General features: G+C 41.7%; 1 protein-coding gene across 1 annotated transcript; it reads left to right on the forward strand.

Moving 5' to 3' along the window:
- Positions 1–11050: 11050 nt before the first annotated feature.
- On the forward strand, positions 11051–17204 carry LOC309970989 (piwi-like protein 3; the record flags this gene model as incomplete). The annotated part of the gene is given in 10 exon segments (XM_082853748.1): positions 11051–11189; positions 11192–11259; positions 11385–11488; positions 13700–13770; positions 14156–14200; positions 14203–14308; positions 15018–15146; positions 16249–16402; positions 17088–17096; positions 17100–17204. Coding segments are annotated over 10 exon segments (930 nt in total).
- Positions 17205–25645: the final 8441 nt, after the last annotated feature.

The following is a 25645-nucleotide window of genomic DNA, read 5'->3' on the forward strand; positions in this document are numbered from 1 at the left end:
TGTGTGTGTTAGAGAAAGTCTAGGGGACACCGTGTGTGTGTGTGTGTGTGTGTGTGTGTGTGTGTGTGTGTGTGTTAGAGAAAGTCTAGGGGACACCCAGGCTCCTCACTGTGCTATGCGGATGCCTAGTAGGTAAGAAGAACCCAGTACACACCTGACTTGTACTAGCAAGCACTTTGACCATAGTGTCTCGTGAATCTGTGTGTGGAAAAGAATCAAAATCAACAATTTTCTTAAATTCCCATGAGTATCTTCCCAGGTCCCCAGTCTTTTACTACAGGACACTTCTCTGACAATTTAGGGGCAGTCCCTCTTGTTGGTGTGACTGAAAAACGTGTGTAGCTAGAAACCTGATGCTTTATTTGAAGTCGTAGTTTAAAAAAAAGTTCCCAGGCAACTACGCAGAGATGTTTAACAAAACCATGTTTTTTAAGGGCCTCCCCCCTTCAGGGTCATCGCCTTCAGGACAGCAATGACCGGCAGGGCCAGGGTTCGAGCCCGAGGCAGAGCGCGCAATCCAGCATCCGTGGAGCCTGCTAAGCCTGAGGTGGCTAGGGGGTCCTGAAGTACCCAGAACCGACCCACCACGGAGCTTCGCTGACATAGTGAGATGTGGCACAGCAGCGAGCTTCCTAATGTTCCTAAAGATGCCTTGCTGAGTCAGTACAGTTCAGGTTTAGAGTTCTCTCCTGCTGAGAGGGAACTAATGCATCTTGTAAGAAAAGTCAGATTCCACGGCTGTCGGTGTGGGCAGGCTTTATCTACCTGGATATCCTCTCTACCCCTTCCCTTTCATGTGCATCTTCATAGTTTGCATCTAAAACAGACTTTCTTCCAAACCCCAGTGGATGGAAAGTCATCTACATCTCTTGGTCTCAGCCAGTGACTCCTCTTTGGGGAGTGATTTCAAAATGGGCAATTTCAGGCAAGTGTTTGAACAGACTGAGTTGGATAGAATTTTTTAGTCTTGTTTAAAACTTGCTATCCCTGCTGTCTCTATGCACTTCTGTCCTCTCTTATCCTGCATCCACTTTGCATGTTTTAGGGGGTCTTGCTTTGACCTCTGATGGGTCCCAGTGCTGGCCAGCAGTCACATGACCCCATCAGGTCCTGTTTCTTCGCCTCCCCCACCTGCTCAAGCCTCAACCCTTCCTGCTGCTCCTCCCCCGTCTTAATTTTCAGCCTTTAACATCAACTCCTATGTCACTGAGACAAATAAAGCATCAAAGCAGAACTTCAATGCTGTCTTCACCGAATCTCCACATCCTGGCCTTGGTCCCTCACCCGAGACCCTAGGGCACTGGCTCTGCTCCTACCTAAAGGAAAAATCTCCTGGGCCTCTTAGCCAATTCTCTATCCCCTGGCATCTCTCCTGCAATTCTCCTATCTCCCAAGTCCTAGATCATCCCCATCTGCCTACAACCAGCTGAGTTGACTGCCATCCAACGAGAATCCTCTCCTGGATCTGCTTTCCTCACGATTACTTCCTTTCTCTTTGCTTCTCATCAACGAAGTCTCGTCTCTATTCTGAATTCCAATCCTTATCTCCCTCTTGTCCCTTCACTCCAATCAGGTGCCCTCCCCATTGCTCCACTGAAAAGGCTCTTGTCAGGCTTCCTCAGTATCCTCCACTTTGTCAAATCCCCAGGTCTGTCCTAGGTCTTGCCTATCACTTGTACTTGGAATAGTTGAGCCCTCCTTTCTCCTTGATTAACTCCTTCCATGTGGTGGTCAGGTCACCGCACACCCTTGGTTTTCCGCCAACCTCACTGGCCACTGCTGTAGCTTCCCCTGGCTGGGTTCTCCTCCTGTCCTGTCCATATGCCCAGGACCTAGTCTTTGGGCCTCTTCTCCTTGGTACATGCACTCACACCCTTGGTCATCTTTTCAGTATCATGGCTTTAGGTGCGATCTGGTATGTGGACAAGTTCCCTCTCCTGCACTAAACGAACATCCCCATGCATGTCTCATGCTCCTGATTTGCCCTCCCAGACAATTCCTAACTACTTCATCTGATGAAATCCCTTTCTTCCAGTTGTTTAGGCCAAAGTCTTTGGATTCATCCTCTCTTGACCTCAAACCCTTCACATAAACAACCAGGAAATACTGTTGTCCCTGACGTTCAAAAAATATCCAGTCTCTGATCACTTCTCATCCCCTCTACTACTACCCTCTGGGCCAAACCACCAGCATCCCTGGCTGGACCCCACAAATGGCCTCATAACTGGTCTTCTTGCTTCTGCCCTGGTCTCATCCTCAGTCTGTTCCCAGCACAGAGCCAGTAAATTGGATTCACGTTCAACCCACAGCCTGTAAGAGTTCCCATTTTCTCAGAGTCACAGGAGATTTCCTTAACATGGCCTCCGTCCCACTACCTCTCCGGGTCCCCCTGCTTCCCCCTCCCTTGTTCATCTTGCTCTCCCTTCAACATTTCTTCCTTAGGAGATTGCTCTTTCCTCCACCTGAGGCTTGTGTAACCTTGTTAACTCACTGCCTCTGAGTCTTTGTTTCAGCGTCAACTTCGCACTGAGGCTCTGCTTTGTCCCCCATGAATTAATGCAACCAGCCCCTTTCATACCCCACCTTCCCAATAACTCCCAGTTTTCCATACTTGGCTTTGTTCTACTTTTTTCATTTCCCTAGCAATTATCATATTCATGCCATATAAGTTAGTCATCAATGTATTTTGTGTCACTGGAATATGAGATTTTCAAGGAAGTTCCTTTGCTTTATGCTCTGATACATGCATCGTGGCACATGGCAGGCATATGATAATTTTTGGGTGACGGTCGAACATATGGATAACATTACTTTTTATTTTTATCTCCAAAAACTTGCAGGCTCAGCAACCTCGTCAAATCCAGCCTAGACTCAAGCAGCTGTGGGGTGTTAGCCACGTGGCTGGGGCTGGACCACCAACAGAAGCAGAAGGAACACCGCAGCCTTCAGGTAAAAAGAGGGAAGAAGAAAGATATGGTGAGGGGCAGAGGATACTTAATATGTGACGGTACATGACAGTGATAAAATTCTAGACAGATAGCCTCGGTGTTCCCGTGATGTTTGGCAGGATGAGAAGGTACAGCTCTCAACTATCTCCTGCAGTGAATTATCTGGCTATCAACGCTTTATTCCCCTTATATTTTAAGGCTTATGGAAAAAGAAATACAGGTCATTATTCATTAGCTAATTCAATGTAATTGCTTTTCAAATTTAGAAAATGCATTGATATGACAACTATAAGTTAACTAGTTCGGGGAACAAGATTTTTCTTGGGTTCGTGAATCGCTATACTGAAAGGTTGAGCAGTTCCTCAAATGTTTACCTACATTGTATTATCCTCACAGGTGAACAGTTATCATTATACAGGTAAGCCCACAGACTTAGATGTTGTCGTTTGCCAAGGATTTGGGTAATGCAGTGAAACCTTAGATCTGATTCTCCAACCACCTTTTTAAAACATTTTTTAAATTTTTATTGTGGTAAGAACAATAGAGTTCTACCCTCTTATTGTATTTTTAAATGTACAGCACAGTATTAACTATAGGCACAATGTTGTACTGCAGATCTCAAGAACTAACTTATCTTGCATAACTCTAATTTTACACCTGTTGATTAGCAAATCCCTATTTCCCCTCTCCCACTCCCTGAAAACCACCATTCTACTCTCCGCTTCTGAGTGTGACTATTTTCAATGTATAAGTGGAATTATGCAGTATTTGTCCTTTTGTGACTGTCTTCAAGGTTCATTCATGTTGTTACATATTGCAAGATTTTTCTAAAATTTATTTTTATTTATTTTTGGCTTCATTGGGTCTTCGTTGCTATGCCTGGGCTTTCTCTAGTTGTGGCGAGCGGGGGCTACTCTTTGTTGTGGTGCATGGGCTTCTCATTGTGGGGCTTCTCTTGCGGAGCATGGGTTCTAGGCGTGCGGGCTTCAGTAGTTGTGGCACGTGGGCTCAGTAGTTGTGGTGCACGGGCTTAGTTGCTCCGCGGCATGTGGGATCTTCCCGGACCAGGGCTTAAACTATTATATATACTCATATGTGAGGATATATATGATATATACATATATCATATATATGGGCAAAGGATCTGAATAGACATTTCTCCAAATAAAATATACAAATGGCCAATAATCACATGAGAAGATGCTCAACATCATCAGCCATCAGGGAAATGCAAATTAAAGCCACAATGAAATGCCACTTCCTATCTACTAGGATTGCTAAAAGTTAAAAAGGAAGATGTTAACAAGTGTTGGCAAGGATGTGGAAAAATTGAAACCAACCATTATACACTGCTGGTATAAGTATGGCCTCTTTGGGAAACAGTCTGGCATTTCCTCAATGTGCTAAATATAGCATTACCATACGACCCAGCAATTCCACTCCAGGTTATATACCCAAAAGAAATAAAAACATATCCACCACAATTGGTATATGAATGTCCACAACATCACTATTCATACTAGCTTGAGCATAAACAACCCAAATGTTCATCAACTGGTACATGGATAAACACAAATGTGGTATATCTATACAATGATATATTATTTGTCAATAAAATGGAATGAAGTAGCAATACATGCTACAGCATGAATGAACCCTGAAAATATTATGCTAAGTGAAAGAAGCCAGTCAGGGAAGATCACATATTATATGACTCAATTTATATAAAATGTGATGAGTAGGCAAATGCATAGGGACAGTAAGTGAACTAGTGGTGGTTTAAGGACCGGGGGAATTGGGTGGAAACAAGGAGTGACTGCTCATTGTTCAGGTGTTTCTTCTTTGGGTGATGAAAATATTCTAAAATCGCGTGATGGTTGCACCACTCAGTAAGTATACTAAAAACCATTGGACTGCACACTTAAATGGCTGAATTGCATGTTATGTGAATTAATCTTAGTAAAGCTATATATCCTGCAATTACCTGTAGGATTTTAAACCACTTCTTTCTTACATGGTTCCATGCAGTAACGTCAGGAATAATACCATATATTACGATTATTCCACAGGTATGACAACAGAACCTATAGGGTGGATGGTATTACTTGGGAGAAGTCTCCCAGCTCCACATTTACAAGATCGGATGGCAGTGAAACCTCCTTTGTAGACTATTACAGGGAGGTATGAAATTTTATTTCTTCAAACATACTTGTCTTAAAAATTTTCATATTATATAGTTAAGTATATTTCTCAAGTCTTATTTAGACATATATGTATTTGTATATATTCTCCTTTTGGGGTATCATAGCTTGGCTTATATCTATTATCCATGTATTTGAGTGTTTTGTGTATAGGGCAATGTCACATAATTAGAATGGCTCCAAGATGGCCCTCCCTGTCAGGCTTAGAAGTGGCTATGGTAGTTTTGAACATGTAAATGGATTGTTAGGTAGAAAATAAAATATGGTAAGACTTCAGGAATGAGAACTTTATGTAGGAGTTTCAGCCCTACAGAACTTGGTTCAAAAAGAAGAAAAAAATGACCAATTACAATCTGAAATGATGTCTGTTACGTACTAAATCTCATAATCTCCGTTGCTGTGCACGGGCTTTCTCTAGTTTCGGCGAGTAGGGAATACTCTTCATTGCGGTGCGTGGTCTTCTCATTGCGGTGGCTTAGCTGCTCTGCGACATGTGGGATCTTCCCGGACCACGGAACGAACCCGCGTACCCTGCATTGTCAGGCGGATTCTTAACCACTGCGCCACCAGGGAAGTCCTTCCTTTTTTTTTTTTTGCGGTACGCGGGCCTCTCACTGCTGTGGCCTCTCCTGTTGCGGAGCTCAGCGGCCATGGCTCACGGGCCTAGCCGCTCCGCTGCATGTGGGATCTTCCCGGACCGCGGCACGAACCCGCGTCCCCTGCATCAGCAGGCTGAGTCTCAACCACTGCGCCACCAGGGAAGCCCTCCCTCCTATATTTTTAATTTGCGTGCTCACAAATAAACTCAGGCCAGTTGGTGAGGTTGGTTTTCTAGCTTTAGCAGATGAGAGAAAGGTAATTAAAGGAATGGCAGATATTTGTGGCAAATGGAAAGAACTTATAAATGGATGTTTTTAAAAAAGCTTGTATTATATTGGGACTCAAAACATAGCTACTTGGAACAATTGCAGGTACATAGCCCTCTGACAACCCTTCAAGGGAGGGTTATTATGACATTATCCTCATTTGTGTTTCACACTTATTACTTGTTCATTCAATCCCAAGAGCATTTAGTGCCTATTGTATATCTTGGGTATACATTAGTAAGACAATTTAGTTCTCAGCTCTTAAGGCACTTGCATTCTCATGGCAGACAGAGAGATGACAAACAAGAAGAAAACTATTCTAATAGTTATAAGGGATATGGAGATAATTAAAATCGGGTGGTATTATGGAGAATATCTGGTGGCTATTAGTCTGCAAGGTCATGGAAAGCTTCTCTGCGACGCTGATATGTAAATGGAAGCAAGGAGCAAGCTAGGTGCGGATGAGGGAGAAGAGGTAGTACAAAGGCACTATTTTCGGGGTGGGCATTGTGTACCCAGAGCCCAAACTAGGCTGGAGTGTTCTCTAGAGAAGTAAATTGGATTTTATTGTCAAATCATATTGTGTAGATATTTGTAAGATTTCTGTCTAATATACAGAGAATGGGCTGTATGGGGGTAAAAATGGAGGCAGGGAAACCAGGGAGGAGGTTATTAAATCAGTTGACTTAAATGATGATGGTGGCCTGGAGCAGGGTGGGAGAAGTAGGTGAAAATGGAGAGGACATAGTGAAGGCTTGGTTGTAATAAGTGAGGGGATTGTTCTGGGATGAGATAGGCACAGATGGAATTGCAAACTGAAATATCAATAAGTTAACTTTAAAAGGTTTATTTCTGGCTTGAATAAAGTCTACTGAGAGTCACGGAGACTCAGTGATCTCATCTGTTACCATTTTGTGGCTCTACCATCTCAACAAGAGGACTCCAAGGTTGTCATGTTAGAAGAAAAGAGGTAGAAGCAGCAGACTGGCTCTTAGGTCCCTTAGACTGAAAGTGATAGGCTGATGCACTACTTTCACTCATATTTCTTTGTTAAAATTGAGTCCTATAGCCTGAACCTACCTAAGTGGACACTCTTTTCTTTCGTGTACAGATGTGGTGAGTTCAGTATCATCTCTCTGCCAAAGGGTGTAAATAAAGTATGCTCTTTGGGCATGCGGATGAGTCAGGAGTCCCAGGGTGTTAAAGCCTGGAGTTTTCATTTTGGGAATTATTAGCTCTTACCTAGTCCTTGGATTTTGATAAGCAGTCACCTAGGCAGAATATATAGATGACCAAGAGAATGAAATATTTCAGGAAAGAAGGATATGCGTCTCTGTAGAATGTTAAGATGAGGTTAAATGAGAGTGTATACATATGCCCCAATTCACCAAACTGTACACATTATGGGCAGATTTTTGTATACCAATTATACCTCAATAGAGCTGGGGGAAAAACACACAGTGAAGAGTACATTGAGTTTGATAGCATGGAGTTCACTGCCAAGAGCAAATTGTGTAATGGTGGCAATTGAAGTCCAGGTGGAAGGTACTGAAGGAAAAATTTAGCAACGCTTGCTGTAGAAGGGAAGAGAAATGTTATATAGGTGAAGGATTTTTTTAAGTTAGAGAATACTACAGTATGTGTTTATCCTGGTATAAACTGTCCAATAGAGAAGGAGAAATTGTTAATACAGAAGGCAAGATAAATGAGGGGTAATGATAGGAACAAAATCCCTGAAGGAAAGAAGAGGTTAGAATCCATAGCTGTGGTAGAGATTACGGACCCTTTTCTGGAGCAGGACACATCCTCCATAGTAATCGGAAGGCAAGAAGAACATACATATGTGTAGAGAGAAGGCAAACACCGGGCAGAATATAAGTGTACTCCTGTCTGAATCCTCAGACATTCACTTCTCAGTGAAGTATGAAGCAAGATCACCGGCTGAGTTAGTTGACGGGCAGCGATAAGGGAGATGTATAGGAGATTTGAGAAGAGATGAGAAAGTGTGAAATGTTGGTTTTTTGAATGGGTAGGAAGCATAACTAGGGCATCTGAACAGAGCACCCCTTTTAGATTGTGGCAGACTAACTCTAGAACCACTCAGCAGGGTTTGGCTGTTGGTTGCATGGGCAGAACAGACAGCTGGGTTTTACCAGGGTTTGAGACTTGCCAACGTAGCATGATCAAGGCATAGTCAAGGAATGAATGGTATTTGTGAGGACGTAATTGTGACAGCCTATGGAATGCAAGCTGGGGAAGTAAGGGAGGTGAGGTTGTGACAGAGTTAAGGACCTCTCTCCTTCTCAATTTATGTGTGCTGATTCCTCCACCTAGGCTGATATTTGCTTGTTCATCCTACAAATTTTATCTCAAAGATCTTTGACTAAGAAGAGCCGTTCTGGGTCCATCCATGTTGCTGCTAATGGCATTATTTCATTCTTTTTTATGGCTAAGTAATATTCAATTGTGTGTGTGTGTGTGTGTGTGTGTGTGTGTGTATACACCACATCTTCTTTATTCATTCATCTGTCGATGGACATATGGTATTACTTATACGTGCAATCTAAAATATGACACAAATGAACATATCTATGAAACAAACAGACTCACAGATACAGAGAATAGACTTGTGGTTTCCAAGTGGGAGGGAATAGGGGAGGGAAAGATTGGGAGTTTGGGATTAGCAGATGCAAACTATTATATATAGGATGGAACGACAACAAGGTCCTACTGCATAGCACAGGGAGCTATATTCAATATCCTGTGATAAACCATAATGGAAAAGAACATGAAAAAGAATATACATATGTATAACTGAGTCACTTTGCTATATAGCACAAATTAATACAATATTGTAAATCAACTATACTTCATAAAATGTTTTTAAAAAGAGCCATTCTGGATATCCCAACAGTACCCCTCCCTCTCGTGCATACACTGACCTGCAACATCAGGCCTCTGTGAGGTCACCCTGTTCTGTTATGTACTTGTATTTCATAACACTTATCCCAGTTTGTAATTATATATTTGGGGGATTTTTATTAATCTCTCCCCTCCCCAATAGACTGTGAGTTTCATAGGACTAGGAGAGCTATGATTCTGCTCTTTGCAATACATATCTCTTATACCTTACACCATGACTGGCACATAGTAGTTCATACACATAGGTTGTAATAGATAATTCATGCATGTTAGCATCACAGAGTAGTGGGATTAGTAATAATTTGAGGGAGTGTGTCACATTAAGGCAAACTACCTTCTTGGCATGTGTTGATATATAGAGTCTTACATGTAAACATAAGAAAATGGTTCCAGCAGATTTACTTGAGTGAAATGGATGTGCTGAAATATTTGAATGACTAGGGTAGTCTCAGGATGCCCTGGTAGGAATTGAGTCTCATAAGAGATGACAACTTTGTCATAGGGTTGTAATGAGATCTGGGAAAAACTGCTGAATTCATAGATGAGGCATTAGAAAGTAAGCGCAATCCTACCTTTCAAATAATGGAAATAGGGACAACAGAACTGATTTGTTTTTTGGACCTAAAACAATAGACTGCAGGTTGTTTCTTCAGCAAAGATGGGTTGATTTGGGATCAGTGGAGAATTGCAATTTGGGGTCTGCAACCCTGGCGAGCCCCGTGCAAGTCCCACTTGATGAGGAAAGGAGAACCCCTTCATAGAAGAGAAAAGCAAGTTGGAAGGGCTTTAGTAAACAAAGAGTCCATGGCTTTTCATTGGCCAAGGTCTTGCCAGGGAAGAAAAGAAGTCTTTCTTCTTCCTGTTGGGCTCTGCTATCGTTGCAGGGTATGAGAGCTCCCCCTCTGGTCTCCTGACTCTATTTAATTGAGGCTTGTTTATTTTTTACAAAAGCTATAAGAAATGGGAAGTGTGATTTCCAAAGTTCACAGTTGGTGGTTAAAGAAATATTAGGAGAACACCATGGGCTAGAGTGGGCCACTAAGTTTGAAATAGGTTGTTTATATTTTTCTAAAAACTGGTTAGTGTGGTGAATTATAGTGTGGTGAATATTTCTCTTAGTCCACGCAGGTAATGCATTTAATAAAATCTCATACTTTTTCATGTGAAAAGAAAAACTCAATCTACAATGAGAAAAGAATTACCCTAATCTGATAAAGAACGTCTGCCAGAAACTTCTATAAGCATCATTATGTTAAAGAGAATATACTGGGCTTCCCTGGTGGCGCAGTGGTTGAGAGTCCGCCTGCCGATGCAGGGGATACGGGTTTGTGCCCCGGTCCGGGAGGATCCCACATGCCGCGGAGCGGCTGGGCCCCTGAGCCATGGCCGCTGAGCCTGCGCGTCCGGAGCCTGTGCTCCGCAACGGGAGAGGCCACAGCAGCGAGAGGCCCGCGTACCGCAAAAAAAAAAAAAAAAAAAAAAAAAAAAAATATATATATATATATATATACTGATGATTTTAGTCAGAAACAAGCCAAGCAGTAGCCTCTCTTCCTAACTGCTCAGTGTCCTACTGGAGGTCCTGGCGAGGGTTTGGAAACTTGCTCTGCTGCTTGTAAATCAGGCAGTTTCCACAACAGCCCCCAAGCTTGTTTGCTGGTGGGGGCAGATAACAGTATTTATCTCAGTTGATTGGTGAGAGAATTAACTGAATCAAGTAGAATGCTTGGGAAGCGCCCCACACAGAGCAATCATCCCATCAACGGTGACTGTCCTGAGGACGGTATAGTTCAGTCTATGTTTTTAACCCATCCATGTTGACTTCATGATAAACTTCTGGAAATGGAATGACTCCTGGGAATGGAATGACTAGGATGAAAGGGTTTTGCAAGTTTAAAGGATCGATGCATATTTCCAAATGCCTGTCTCGCAGCCTGTCTCTTCCATACACTCACACTCACACTTGTTGAATGCAGTGTGATTCTAGACCCTTCACCCTCATGGATTCAGATATCTGTTTAATAAATAGTCTCTACTTTGTCAGTGCTCCACCTATATAGCTTCCTCGACACGCATCCATTTCTCACGTCACTGTGTTCTTGCATTTTGGGGAATGTCATGTTTGCTTTCTTTCAAGGTCCTTTTCTTGCTGCCCACTGAAAATAAAGAAATTTATGATGGCATAAAAAGACACCTGTGTGTCAATTACCCGATTCCAAGCCAGTGTGTGTTGAAACGGACCTTAGAGAGACCACCGCTACAAAGATTGCCCTGCAGATGAACTGCAAGCTAGGAGGTGCCCTCTGGAAGGTGGATATAGAAGTACGTGGGGATTTTGTTGCCTTCTCTTGCTTTCATCTGTCTTTGGTAGAATTTGTTAAGGTCCTATTTAATTGGAAATTTGCTTCATGTTCTAACTCAATCTGCTACCTTGTTTAAAATTTAAGTTGCAGAATGCAATGTTCATCGGTATCGATTGTTTCCACGGTGTTGTACATCGACGGAAGTCAGTCGCAGGATTTGTGGCAAGCATTGATCCAGACTTGACGCGGTGGGTAAGCTTTGGCAGACAGTGTTTAGTGGGGAGCTATCTGGAGGCCAGATAGGAGAGGTGGACTTAACACACATTATTGGCAAGCTCCATGGACAAGTTGTTCTTAGAGATGTGCTCTCCTGATCTTCTGGCAAAGTTAGGCTCCCAGAACATTTTGTATGGAAGCCTCTGATCATTCTCTATTGCTGCCTAACAACCATGACAAAATATGGCAGCTTAAGATGACACATGACCATGGACAGTCCTGTGGGTCAGATGGTGGGCACTGCGTGGCTCTCAGGGCCTTACAAGGCCGAGATTTTGTTTGTTTTTTTGGCTGCACTGCACAGCATGCGGGATCTTAGTTCCCCGACCAGGGATCGAACCCATGGCCCCTGCAGAGGAAGTGCAGATTCTTAAACACTGGACCACCAGGGAAGTCCCAAGGCTGAGTGAAAAGTGTCACATAAGCCACATTCTCACCTGGAGGCTTGGGATCGTCTTCCCAGCATACGTCGATGTGGCAGAGCCAATTTTCTTGTGATTGTGGGGACAGAGGACCCCACTTCCTTGCTGGCTGTCACCTACAGCTAGTCTCAGCTTCTAGAGTTTCATCCACGTTCCTTCTGATGTGCTCCCTGCCTCCCCTCCAACTTCCAACCCGCCAATTCACACTGTGCTATTGTTCTCTTTTGAATCTCTCCATCTTCCTCTTCTGTCATCAGCCAAAGAAAACTTGCTGATTTTAAAGGAGCTCAGGATGTCGGATATCATCCATCTGGAGACTCCTCATCCTAAAGTCAACTGTGCCATATAACATCACCACAGGGGCCAGATCTCAGTATGTTCACAAGTTCCAAGGATGAGGACAGGTAGAATTCTGCCAACCGCAGAATTTGATCAGTAAGCCTCTGCATAGGGACACGTGAGGAAGCACTTAGGATACACATGGGTGAAGACACATATGGGAACATACTCAGTAGCCTGTAGGTATAATAAGATCTTGTCTTCATACATTTGTATATAATGTACCTGAATAAGGAGATGTGCTTCTATATCCTATGATTCTCCTTTTCTCCAGGGACCTTTTATTTTCTGTGCTTAGAGTAGAAAATGAAACCCATAGTGCAGATGGGTCTGCATATTCTTCTCCTGTGCATTATGGTATGTGGGACAGTCACAAACCACTACTATGTTCAATGCTGTTTGTGGCCCACCAGGTATAATTCCACAGTATCCTTTAAGGATCTTTTTTTTTCCAGTCATACTCTAAATACAGTAACATGGATTTACTCTGCCTTTTTTAGTAGAAAATGCTGTGATAATAGGTAAAAAGTTAAGCTTGCATTCACGCAATAGATATTTTTGAGCACTTGCTATGTGTAAATACTGAGAATGCAGCAGTGAAAATGTAAAGCCAAAATACCTGATCCCATCCATTGGAGTACAGATTCAGATGAAGAGGCAAACATACATCATACCCTATCAGGTCATCCTAATACTCTGAAGTAAGCAAAAACACAATAAGGGGATCGAAACTCGAGACAAACAGGTGATTTTACTCGATACCTTGAGCAGTGGTCACAATAGCTATTACTGTTTTGAAGCAAACTGCTCCCTCCAAAGCAGATTCATGTGGATGAACCATTGTTTAAGACATCGAACTAAAGTAGGAGTCTCCAGAAAAACACTGGGTTTGCACTTTGTGGAATTCCCCAGGAGCTGAAACAATATGAGTCATATGTATTCAAAGCATGTATAATTTGTAGTTAACGTTAACAAATGTTTCCATTCTATCTTAGTCCTTCTGTGCATTCAAAATGTTACAAAATGCCTAAGATATGTGAAGAGACCAATACCTGGATCTCTGCAGTGGGATGAAGAATGGATCTTTAGGGCTTCCCTGGTGGCGCAGTGGTTGAGTCCGCCTACCGATGCAAGGGACACGGGTTCGTGCCCTGGTCCGGGAAGATCCCACATGCCGCGGAGCAGCTGGGCCCGTGAGCCATGGCCGCTGAGCCTGCGTGTCTGGAGCCTGTGCTCCGCAACGGGAGAGGCCACAACAGTGAGAGGCCCGTGTACCGCAAAAAAAAAAAAAAAAAAAAAAGATCTTTAATTGGATCCTCAACTACTGATAGTGAATTTTTTTTTGGTCATAGATTAATGTCATCATTTTGATTCTGAATTAATCTTGTTTTCCAAACTAATGGCTTATTTTTCTCCATACAGGTGGTTCTCTCAATGCATCATCCAGCAATCAGGGCAGGAGCTTGTCAATGGGCTGACGACCTGCTTGCACAGTCAGTGCCTGGTGGAGGCTGGAGGGCTTGAGTCTATACTGGTGGAGATACTGCTCCCCCACCTGGGACATCTGGCAATGAGTGAAGACACTTTTGGTTGTCACAATGGGGATAGAGGTGCTATTGGCATCTAGTGGACAGAAGTTTAGGGATGCTGTTAAATGTCTTACCATGCATGGGACAGCAATAGTCCCTGCCCCTGACCACCACAAAGAATTAACTGGCTCAAAATTTTCATACTCTTGTTAAGTATGGACTAGACTGAGGACTTAAGCAGTGTCCTGAAAGCTACCATGTTGACAAATGAACACAGAAGTTGTCTAAAATAGTGGCCACTTTGTTCCAAGTTATGGTTTATTTATATGTGTTTCTGACTTCCTTTCAGCTGCCCTGAAGCTCTGGTATGAACAAAATTCATCTCTGCCACATTCACCATTGTGTATCGAGATGGAGTGGGAGATGGACAACTTCAAGCACTGACTGACCAAGAACTAAGACAGATGGAGTCCTACTTAGAAAATGCTTACAGAGGACAAAAGTGGGTATATTACTCTTGAAGTGCAGATTTTGTAAGCTTTACATTTTAGTTTCCGGGGGCAGGGGGAAATATCTACAACAATTGTGATGTGTGAATTGGAAAGCTGGATACAGAGGGCTTCAGTGGATGGGGGGGGGGAGAAAAAACAGACCCTTCCCCCTTTGTGTTCCATGCCCACGTCAGAGGAGAAAGCAGAACTGAAGCCTTGCAGTAGCAGGTTGTTTCCCCATATGGAACCCCATGATTCTTTCTCTGTTTCCAATCTCCTTCCAAACCTTGATGGAGGAGGGCTTGCTAACCTCAGATATTCCTAAAAGTCCATGAACATAGCCAATCAATGGTTTGTACTTATCCAGCTCCTTTATCCTGGAGTTCTGTACGTCCCAGGACTGGGGATTCCTCTCAGTTCCCTTCTCTGGCCTCACCTGTTTGTCAGTGAAGCCTGGTGCCCAGCATAGACAGTACAAGTAATCCTGACCTTGGGAGGAAGGGACCCTTCCCCTAGGATCTGAATGGCTATGAATAGAAACCTCCTCCTTTACTTCCTGAATCAGGCTCTTGGATCTAAGACAGTAAAATTGGGATGTGTGGAGAGCTAACATCTGCAGACTCCTTTTAATGACTCCTACGTGTGGGCTGTTTTCGACATTCTGAATGCTTCTGAGATAACGCAGAGCAAACAGAGTGACACTGATCATAATCTTTTAAGTATCAGAGTAACTTTCATCGTGGTGAAGAAACAAATAAACATCAGATTTTTTATTGAAAAGGATGAAGGAAGACTTGACAATCCATCTCCAGGAACGGTTATTGATTTAGAGGTGACTAGGATGGAATGGTAAGCCATCTTTATTTTAAAGATTCCTTTTTATTCAAATAGTAACAGAATTTTTTAAGGTTTGCATGATTTGGACGAGAAAGGAAGAATTGACCTAAAGAAGGTTAAAAATGATAGGTATATTAGATGATAATTTTTTCTGTCTTCAATCATTTTGTTTCTCAGAGAATTTATTTTTTTTTAATTATTATTATTTTTTTGCGGTACGCGGACCTCTCACTGCTGTGGCCTCTCTTGCTGAGGAGCACAGGCTCCAGACGCGCAGGCTCAGCGGCCATGGCTCACGGGCCCAGCTGCTCCGCGGCATGTGGGATCTTCCCGAACCGGGGCACGAACCTGTGTCCCCTGCATTGGCAGGCAGACTCCCAACCACTGCGCCACCAGGGAAGCCCTCTCAGAGAATTTTAAAAACAGACAAATATTTATTGATCGTTCTAAGATGATTCCGTTGTTAGGAAGAAGGCTAGAACTTCTGGTTAACTTTAGACTTGTAAAGTGAATTATGCAAATGAGAAAGTTATGCAAAACCACAGCAAGAAATAAAACAGGACATTCATACTAACAGATAGGGAGAAATGAATTAAATTTGAAGAAAGGCAGAAACACTGATTTTTCTAGTAGAAGGCATGAAAGGATTGAAGAAAACAAAGCAAATGAAAAGTACAATTAACATAAAGTATAACATAAAATGATATAAACATTCAATATTTACAATAAATTGGTTAAGCTTACCACTTATATAACTTAGGGAGTTTGAATGTATTCTGGTGATTTGCAGGGAGGGATAGTCCCATCTTTCCCTGAATCTCTGAATCACATGACCTATGACCGCGTCTAACGAGCTAATTTGATGTTTGCTGCCTCTAGGCATCAGTGCATAGCTTTTGAGTTTAAATCCCATGAGCGTTATTAATTGTCAATGATTTCACTGTCCTTTGTAGATTTGCTTTAGCAAATCATTGCTCAACAGTTAGCCAGGCTTCTAAATATAAAGGAAACTCTGTATCATAGACTTCTGTAAATTGTTACTTCAGAGACTAGGTTTGCTACATTGTTTTTCTTCTAAAATAAGCTTGATACCAATTAGGTTCTATAATTCCAGGTATGACTTTTTTATTGTGAGTCAGTCTGTGAAAGAAGGCACTGGTGCTGTCACTCCCACTCATTATAATGTCATCCATGACACGCTTTACTTGAGCCCAGATGCAGTACAGAGTCTAACTTACAAACTATGCCACATGTATTACAATTTTTCAGTAAGTACTTTTTTTCTTTAATTTGGTAACGTGCATCTGTTAATCCTATACTCCTAATTTATCCCTCCCCCCTGCAGTTTCTTCTTTGGTAACCATAGGTTTGTTTTCTGTGTCTGTGAGTCTGTTTCTACTTTGTAAATAAAAATAAGTTCATTTGTATGCTATTTTTTAGGTTCTACATGTAAGTGATATCAAATAATATTTGTCTGTGATTTACTTCACTTAGTATGATAATATCTAGGTCCATCCATGATACTGCAAGTGGCATTATTGCATTCTTTCTGAATGAGTACTATTCTATTGTATACACATACCACATCTTTGTCCATTCATCTGCTGATGGACATTTAGGTTGCTTTTGTGTCTTGGCTATTGTAAATAGTGCTGCTATGAACATTGGGGTACATGCATATTTTTGAATTAGAGCTTCCGTCTTTTCTGGATATACGACCAGGAGTGAGATTGCTGGGTCATATGGTAGCTCTGTTTTTACTTTTAAGGAGCCACCATACTGTTCTCCATAGTGGCTGTGGTAAGTATTTTTTGATACTGATTTTCCTTCAGATCTGTGAAACTGTTCAAAATTGAATCTGCTTTTTGAACCTTGGATATCTATAAAAATTTAAACTTAGGTAAAGTAGACATAAAGGTAAGAAAATTGTTTTGGTTGATCTTTCTCCTAAAGGGTATCATCTGAGTCCCTGCTCCTTGCCATTATGCCCATAAGCTGGCTTACCTGGTGGGCCAGAGTCTTCACCAAGAACCACATGGGTCTCTGTCAAAACGTCTCTTTTACCTTTAACATAGAGAAGAAAGCATGATGGGATGTTGAAAACCACAATTTGTAAATTTATTTTCTCATTCTGCATCTGTACATCTGAAATTTTTTCCTAGATGCACGATCAGAGTTTAAAACCATTCTTGACTGGACATGGACGAGACTCCAAGTGTGTTATGCTATTTTCAATACTACCACTAACTTAACATGAGGCTTCTCTTCTCCAGGCTGGAGAACTGACAGTGAGAGTTTTGTTTTAGAATTCACCTTTCAAATGTGTTACAAGGACTTTATGATTAAACATGCCTGAATATTCTGTACTCCAAGCAATGCTGCTCTAATTGTAAAGGTTGGGGGACTTCCCTGGTGGTGCAGTGGTTAAGAATACGCCTGCCAATGCAGGGGACACGGGTTCGAGCCCTGGTCCAGGAAGATCCCACATGCCGTGGCGCAACAAAGCCCATGCGCCACAACTACTGAGCCTGTGCTCTAGAGCCCACGAGCCACAACTACTGAGCCCACATGCCACAACTACTGAAGCCCACGTACACTAGGGCCCATTCCCCGCAACAAGAGAAGCTACCACAATGAGAAGCCCATGCACCACAATGAAGAGTAGCCCCTGCTCACCACAACTAGAGAAAAGCCTGCACACACCAATGAAGACCCAACGCATCCAAAAATAAATTAATTAATTTTAAAAAAAGGTTGGGCATTAGTCACATGGAGAATATATATATCTATGAACAAGTAAATTCTACTTGGAAAATCATACCTACTTTATTTTTGTAACATCCTTTTTCTCAAGGACAGCGAAGACATAAAAGTGGCAAAATTAAATGGGAACTTATTTGTGTTTAATATTTTGTATGAAAGAAACAACCTATATATGAAATAGTTTGTTCTTTGTACCTGCATGGCAATCTGAATTTTTTCTGGTGGAGCTGTAGTAAGGAGAGCTTTGCGATTTAAAAGTTGGTGGCTCAGGAATGTAACATTTTGTCACTTTTTCCACAAAGAAGGTAAATTAAGGGCTTTGTTAGCATTTCTGTTTAATTCATTCTCTTGTGCATATTCTAAGTGTGACATTATTGTGTTAGCTGTACCATCATCAGAAGAAAGTCTTGAATAAGTTGTTTAAATGAAGCTATCATGTTTTTCCTGAAAGCAGACACATTTTTTTTTCTCTCTCCACTTAAAACTATCTGTAAATAGACTTAAGAAACAATATGTGGGACTTCCCTGTGGCTCAGTGGTTAAGAATCCGCCTGTCAATGCAGGGGACACGGGTTCAAGCCCTGGTCTGGGAAGACCCCACATGCCGCAGAGCAGCTAAGCCCGGGAGTGACAACTACTGAGCCTGCGCTCTGGAGCCCGTGAGCCACAACTACTGAGCCCACGCACCGCAACTACTGAAGCCCACACGCCTAGAGCCTGTGCTCCACAACGAGAAGCCACCGCAATGAGAAGCCCACGCACCACGACAAAGAGTAACCCCCGCTCACCTCAACTAGAGAAAGCCCGCACACAGCAACAAAGACCCAACGTAGCCAAAAATAAATAACTCAATTAACTAAAAAAACAATATGTGAAACTTTCATTCTCTTATACTCCTAGAGTGGTATTTTTTCTTTTTGAGGTGGGGTAGTTAGGGGGCTTCAAATACGTCGGAAAGGATATGTTTAAAAACAATATAATTGCTTTGATTATAGGTTAATCAATTTAGGTTTGCAATTTGAACCCGTCTTATAAGAAATAAAATTAAATCAAGTCTTTTAAATATACTGTAATCCAGGTAATGTCCTACCTAGCTGTATTGCTAATAATGATAAATATAGGATATGGTCTCCATGATTAAAGATAACACATTCTTTTCTAAAGCTAGAATTTGATTTATGATAATACATTTATGGTAGTACATTTCTAGAGAGCTACAAAAATCACTTGGAACAAATTCAAAGTAATGAGCACTTTCTGAACATTTCCTATAAATGCAATACAAATATTATTTATTCATAAAACTATAATGTCTAGAATTATAAATTTAAAATGTGATTCAATAAAGGTATTCATGTTAAAATCACTGAATTCAGTCTTGTTCTTAAAAATATGGTCTTAGGCTTCTTAATCTACTGATTAGAAAAAATTGTTGCTTTTGTAAGATGAACAGAAGTATTGTGACCAGGACACCATCTGACTTTATTAGCCTACTAGTCCTTTATAAATTAGATGAAGGAAACTGGGTATCAAATATTTCTAGGAGAAAGCTTTATTGTTCCAAAGGCTTACAGATAAACTTTCTCCAGTGTATCATAGTACCTAAGTTTCGCGTTACTGAGTAGGTTAGGAATGAATTTGGCCTAAGCAGCAATACAATATATAATCTAAGAATAATGAATTTCCTGACTCTGAGTTAGAGGTCTGATGTGGGCATTACCGGGCTAAAATAAATGTCAGCAGGGCTGCATTCCTTTCTGGAGGCTCTAGGAGTCTGTTTCCTTCGTTCTAGCTTCCAGAAGTTGTCTGCATTCCTTGCCTCCTGGCCCCGCTTCCATCTTCAAAGCCTGCAATGGCCAATGGAGTCATTCTCATATCCCACTGACACTGATTCTTCTGCCTCCCACTTCCACTTTTAATGGCCCTTGTGATGATGTTGGGACCGCTTGGATAATCCAAGATATTCTCCTTATTTTAATGTTAGCTTATAGGCAGCCTAGCTCCATCTGCAACCTTAATTCCCTTTCCCCATATAAGGCAACATTTGGGTAGAATCCAAGGATTAGAATATAGACATCTTTGGAGGGGCCATTAACCTGCCACAGAGACATTGCCCAGGGCTGAGCGTGTCGGGGAACAGGGACACATGTGAATGTAGGAACTCCTCCCTCCCGTGGGTGCCTCAGAATAAGAGAGACTTAGGGGAGCACCCACTGGAGTCTCAGGCAGCACAGCTCTTGAGCACCTGCCCCATGACCTGCACCCCTCTCCTCATCATTCTCCTCCCTCTCTGCAGCAGGTGAGGGCTGACCTGTTCTGGGTGGAATATTTGTGGGGGACCCCTCAGTTCTGCCCTGTACCCTCATTCACTTGGCTCACTGTTCCCTCTCTCCCTCTAGGGTCTACGGCCCAGGCAGGGCTGACTTAGCCACCCTCAGCATCCAAGGGCCCAGGACAGATGGCCACCATCACCTGTACTGGAAATAGCAACAATATGGGCAACCAGGGAGCAGCTTGGCTGCAGCAACACTCAGGCTGTGTCCTCAAACTCCTGACCCACAAGTATGTTAACCGACTCTCAGGAATCACAGAGAGATTCGTGGGCTCTGGGTCAAGGCAGACTGGCCTCTCTCTCTCTGGTCTCCAGCCTGGAGATGAGGCTAATTATTACTGCTCAGCATGGGACAGCAGCTGAGTGCTTGCATTGCGCTCAAGGTCCACAGGGAAGTGAGAGAAAGACCTTTGGGCTTCAGGCTACCTACTCGCTGCCCAGAGCATCGGGGTGCAATGGATCCCTGAGGAGATATGGAGTAGACAATACTGGGTACTTGAAGGGGCTTTTTAAAGTTGGGACTGCCAACAAAACTCAATAAATCCAGTTAAGGATGTTTAGAATTACTCATTCAAAAATATTTATATGCAGCACAGTTCTAAACCTACTGGGATCTACTTGATGATGTGTATTACATGTATTTATTAATGAAGAGGAGCTAGGTTAAATATGTTTATTTAACCTCCGATTTTTTCCATAAAGGAACTGTAAACAACGCCAAGAATAGCTAAAGGGACATTTACTTACCCAACTTCTTCCTAACAATCTTTCAATTCCATGCAATCATCTAATTTTTCAGTCCTGTGGATTATCCACCATTACAGCATATATTGGCCACTTCCTGAGGTCCCTAACACTAGAACAGTAATGCTCTCACACAGCTTATGTTTTTGGATGTCAGTCTCCTCAATTGTGCCTCCAAAGCCCCACCTTCACCTTTTTCTACCAGTCCCTGAACACAACAGTGTGAGAATTAGAAGGGTGCCGTGGGAGCACATATTGAGTTAAATCCCCAGTGAGGGTTTAGGCTTGGGGGAAGCATTTAGGACACAGAAACCTGCCCCCAGAGGGTGATATCTTTAGGATTTATGGAAATGAGCTAGAAGGAGAAATGAGGGGGAAAATGCTCTAGGTGTTGGTAACAGCATATGTCAACAACAAAAAAAAGTTTTTTTGGTTGTTCATCCAAGTAAATAATAGAATTTGCACTGGGCCTAAGTGTGGCAGATGGCAGTGGGGACAGGGTCAGGAGAAGTGACTCTAGATGAGTCTGGATGAGATGAAGGAAGGGTGCAGCCATGTCGTAAAGATGACACACCCTACGAAGTATGCATTTGGCTGTAGAGGTCATGTGGAGCCTGGGCTAGTCAGAGTTCTCTAGAGAAACAAACAGAGATAGAAGGAGGTAGAAGGAGATTTATTATGAGGAATTGGCTCACATACTCAGGGCTGTGCACATGCTCAGGAAAGACCTGCGAAGGTTCTAAGCTCTCACCTCTGGCTGACCTTGACGTTCTGCACAAGCAGGAAGTGAAGGCTTAGGTGGGGATTTCCGCTGCCTGGCTGAGTGCTAAGACAAAAATCCCTATGCTCACAGAGCCCCTCAGTAAAGACTGGGTGACTTCTTGGTTCCAGGCTGTTAATGAAATCTCTATCCAATCAACAAATGACCACCAAGTAACCAAACAGGGACGACAGTGGTCACACACGACACAGAATACACTTAGTGAATTCGCTCAGAAAAGTCAATAGCAAAACAACAACAACAACAAAAACCCAAAACCAAAAACACAAGTACAAGAAAACAGCATAACAACAAATCCTGGGGAGGGGTGAGAATCTGATTCTCAGAGTTTCCATGTGATATTATTTTAAATGTCCAGTTTATGCCCCCCACCCACCAAAAACAAAAAGTGTGGTCCTACGTGGTCCAGAAAAGAGTTGACATAGTAGGGTTGAGACTGCTTTCCTTAGAAAGGCCTGCTTGCTAGATTGGCCCTTGGCTAGAGTCTGGGAACTTGGAATCAGGACAGTCCCCCCAGTAACAACCTCTGGGCACACAGTCTCCAATGAGGTTCCCTGGAAGACAACATTTCACATGTGCTGTCACAAGTTTTGCTGGAGGAGCTCAGTGTGCCTGTGTGACTCCACTGGAGCAGGATTCCTAAAAGCCTGTGCCTGGTTTCCTCTGGACCTCCTCCATGCACTTTCCCCTGAGCTTATTTTGCTTCGTGTGCTGTCATTGTAATAAATGATAGCAACTAGTATGACAATATATTGAGTTCGGTGAGAGAATCACATAGCCTGGGGGTGTTTTCGCCCCCCCCCCCAAAACAGGCTGACACACAAGGGGAAAAAAACCCTAGTAGACAGTATCTTCATGAAACTCCTGACAATGGACAAATACTTTATATCAGCTATTTTTTTAAACCATTTTTTAAAACTGAAGTGTAGTGAATTTACAATGTTGTGTTAGTTTCAGGTGTACAGCAACATGGTTCGGTTTATATATATATGTGTTCTTTTTCAGAATCTTTTCCATTATAGGTTATTATAAGATATTGAATATAATTCCCTGTGCTATACAGTAGGTCCTTGCTGTTTATCTACTTTATACATAGTAGTGTGTATATGTTAATCCCAAACTCCTAACTTATCTCTACTCCCTCCTTCTGCTATCCCCTTTGGTAACCATAAGTTTGTTTTCTATGTCTGTGAGTCTATTTTTGTAAATAAGTTCACTTCTATCATTTTTTTAGATTCCACATATAAGTGATATCATATGATATTTGTCTTTCTCTGTCTGACTTCACTTAATATGATAATCTCTAGGTCCATCCATGTTGCTGCAAATGGCATTATTTCATTCTTGTTTATGGCTGAGTATTATTCCATTATATATATATACACCACATCTTCTTTATCCAGTCATCTGTTGATGAAGATATAGGTTGCTTCCATGTCTTGGCTATTGTAAATAGTGCTGCTATGAACCCTGAAACATTTTTTGAGTATGTTCAAAGAATTAAAAGAAATCATATTTTAAAAACTAAACAATAGTATGAAAATTATATTCCTCGAAGTAGAGAATGGCAATAAAGAAGATAAAATTATAAAAGAGAACCAAATGGAATATCTGTAGTTGAAAAGGACAGTAATAACTGAAAATTTCACTGGAGGGGCTTAGATTAGTTTCCCAGGGCTGCTGTAACAAATTACTATAAATCACATGTCTTAAAACAACAGAAATTTACTGTTTCACACTTCTGGAGCCTGGAAGTCTGGAGTCAAGCTGTAGGCCCGGCTATGCTCCCTATGAAAGATCTAGAAAATTATTCTGCCTTGCTTCTTTCTAGCTTATGGTATTTTCTGGAACTCATTGGTTTTCCTTATCTTGCAGCTGTATCACTCCAATCTCTGCTTTCATTATCACGGGGCCTTCTCTCCTCTGTCTGTGTATCCAAACTTCCCTGCTCTTATAAGGACAACAGCCATTGGGTTAGGGCCCACAGTAATCCCATATGACCATATCTTAACTTGAGACCTTATTTCCAAATAAGGACACTGTCACAGGTACTGGGCATTAGAGATTTAATATATAATTGGGGGGACACAAACCCACAATAGGGCTGAACAGATGTGAGCAGGAGGAAGACAGAATCAGCGAATTTGAAGACAGGTTAATTGAGTTCCAGTCTGATGAACAGTAAGTTAAAAAAAGGGGAGAGATAGGGATGAAAAATGAACAGAGCCTAATGAGACCTGGGTAATACTATCAAGCATACCAACACATGCATAAAGAAGAGTCCCAAAAAGGCATGAGAAAGAGAAAGGGAGGCCATGTGAAGTAACAGCCAAAATCTCACCAAATTTGATGGAAAACACAATCAATATTCAAGAAGTTCGATGACCATCAAGTTGAATAAGCTCACATCACACTAAAATGGTTCAAGGTCAAAGACAAAGAGAGAATCATGAAAGCAACAAGAAAGAAGTGACTAATCACGGGCAAAGGCTCCCCACTAAGTTAAAGGGCCGACTTTCATTAAAAATCATGGAGAACAGAAGGCAGTGGGATGACGTAGTAAAAGTGCTAAAAAAGGAAATTTCCTGGCAGTCAAGTGGTTAGGACTCCACGCTTTCACTGCAGAGGGGCCGGGTTCAATCCCTGGTTGGGGAACTGAGATCCCACAAGCTGTGCGCAGCGTGGCCAAAAAAAACACAAAGAAGTGCTGAAAGACATTGAGTGTCAGCCAAGAATTCTCTAGTAGAGATGCCCTTCAGTAATGAAGGAGACATTAAGACATTCCCAGATAAATAAAACCTGAGAGACGCCATTGCTATCACCAGGCCTATAAGAAATATGGAGTCCTTTAGGCTGAAATGAAAAGACAACAGAGTAACGCAAATCTACATGAAGAAATTGTTACATATGTAAATATAAAAGAAAGTGTAAATATAAGTACATAAGATGTATATAGTATAAACATATAAACAATGTACTATTTTCTTCTATCTGCTTAAAAAGGACACTCTAAGAATATAATAATCTACATTGCTGAACACACAACATATAAAATATGTAATTTATATGACAGTAACAGTATACAGAAGGGTACATGGAACAGATCCACAGATGAGTAAAGTCTCTGTAAGTCACTGAAATTAATTTGGTATTAATCCAGATTAGAATGCTATAAATTAAGATGTTAATTGTCCCCAGGGAATCCACTAAGACTATAACCAGAATCTATAGTAAAAGAAACAACATGGGAATTAAATTGGTACACTAGAAAATAACCAGCACAAAAGAAAGCAGCAATGGAGGAATATTAGAACAAAAAGATATAACTCATACAGAAAACAGACGGCAAAATGACAGATTTCAATGCTACCTGATTAGTGATTAAATTAAATGTATTCATACATGGTTTACACACTCCAATAGGCAGACATTGGCAGAATGGATAAAAAGCTATGATCTAGCTGTATGCTATCTACAGAGTTGCACTTTAAATTCAAGATACAAAGACATCTAAAGTAAAAAGGTGGGAAAACATATACCAAGCAAATATTAACCAAAAGAGAATTAGACTGGCTTTATTATATAAGACAAATAAACATTATGGCATTTTTTTCTAGAGACAAGTAAGGACATTTTAGAGTGACAAAAGGGTCCATTTCTCAAGGAGGAAACATTATAAACATTTTGCACTTAACAAGATAGTTCCAAAATACATGAAGCAAACTGACAGAATTGAAAAGAGAAACAGACTCCTCAACAATAATAGTGAGAAACTTCAATACTCAACTTTCAATAGTGGAGAGAATCTGTTATTTCTTGGGATTCTCACATCAGCACTATGGGTTGGACAGAGTAGGAGCTGCGGCCCATATTCTATGGTTCAGGGCACTG

Source organism: Leucopleurus acutus, assembly GCF_964270905.1.
Source record: "Leucopleurus acutus genome assembly, chromosome: 13".
In the NCBI taxonomy this organism is placed as follows: Eukaryota; Metazoa; Chordata; class Mammalia; order Artiodactyla; family Delphinidae; genus Leucopleurus; species Leucopleurus acutus.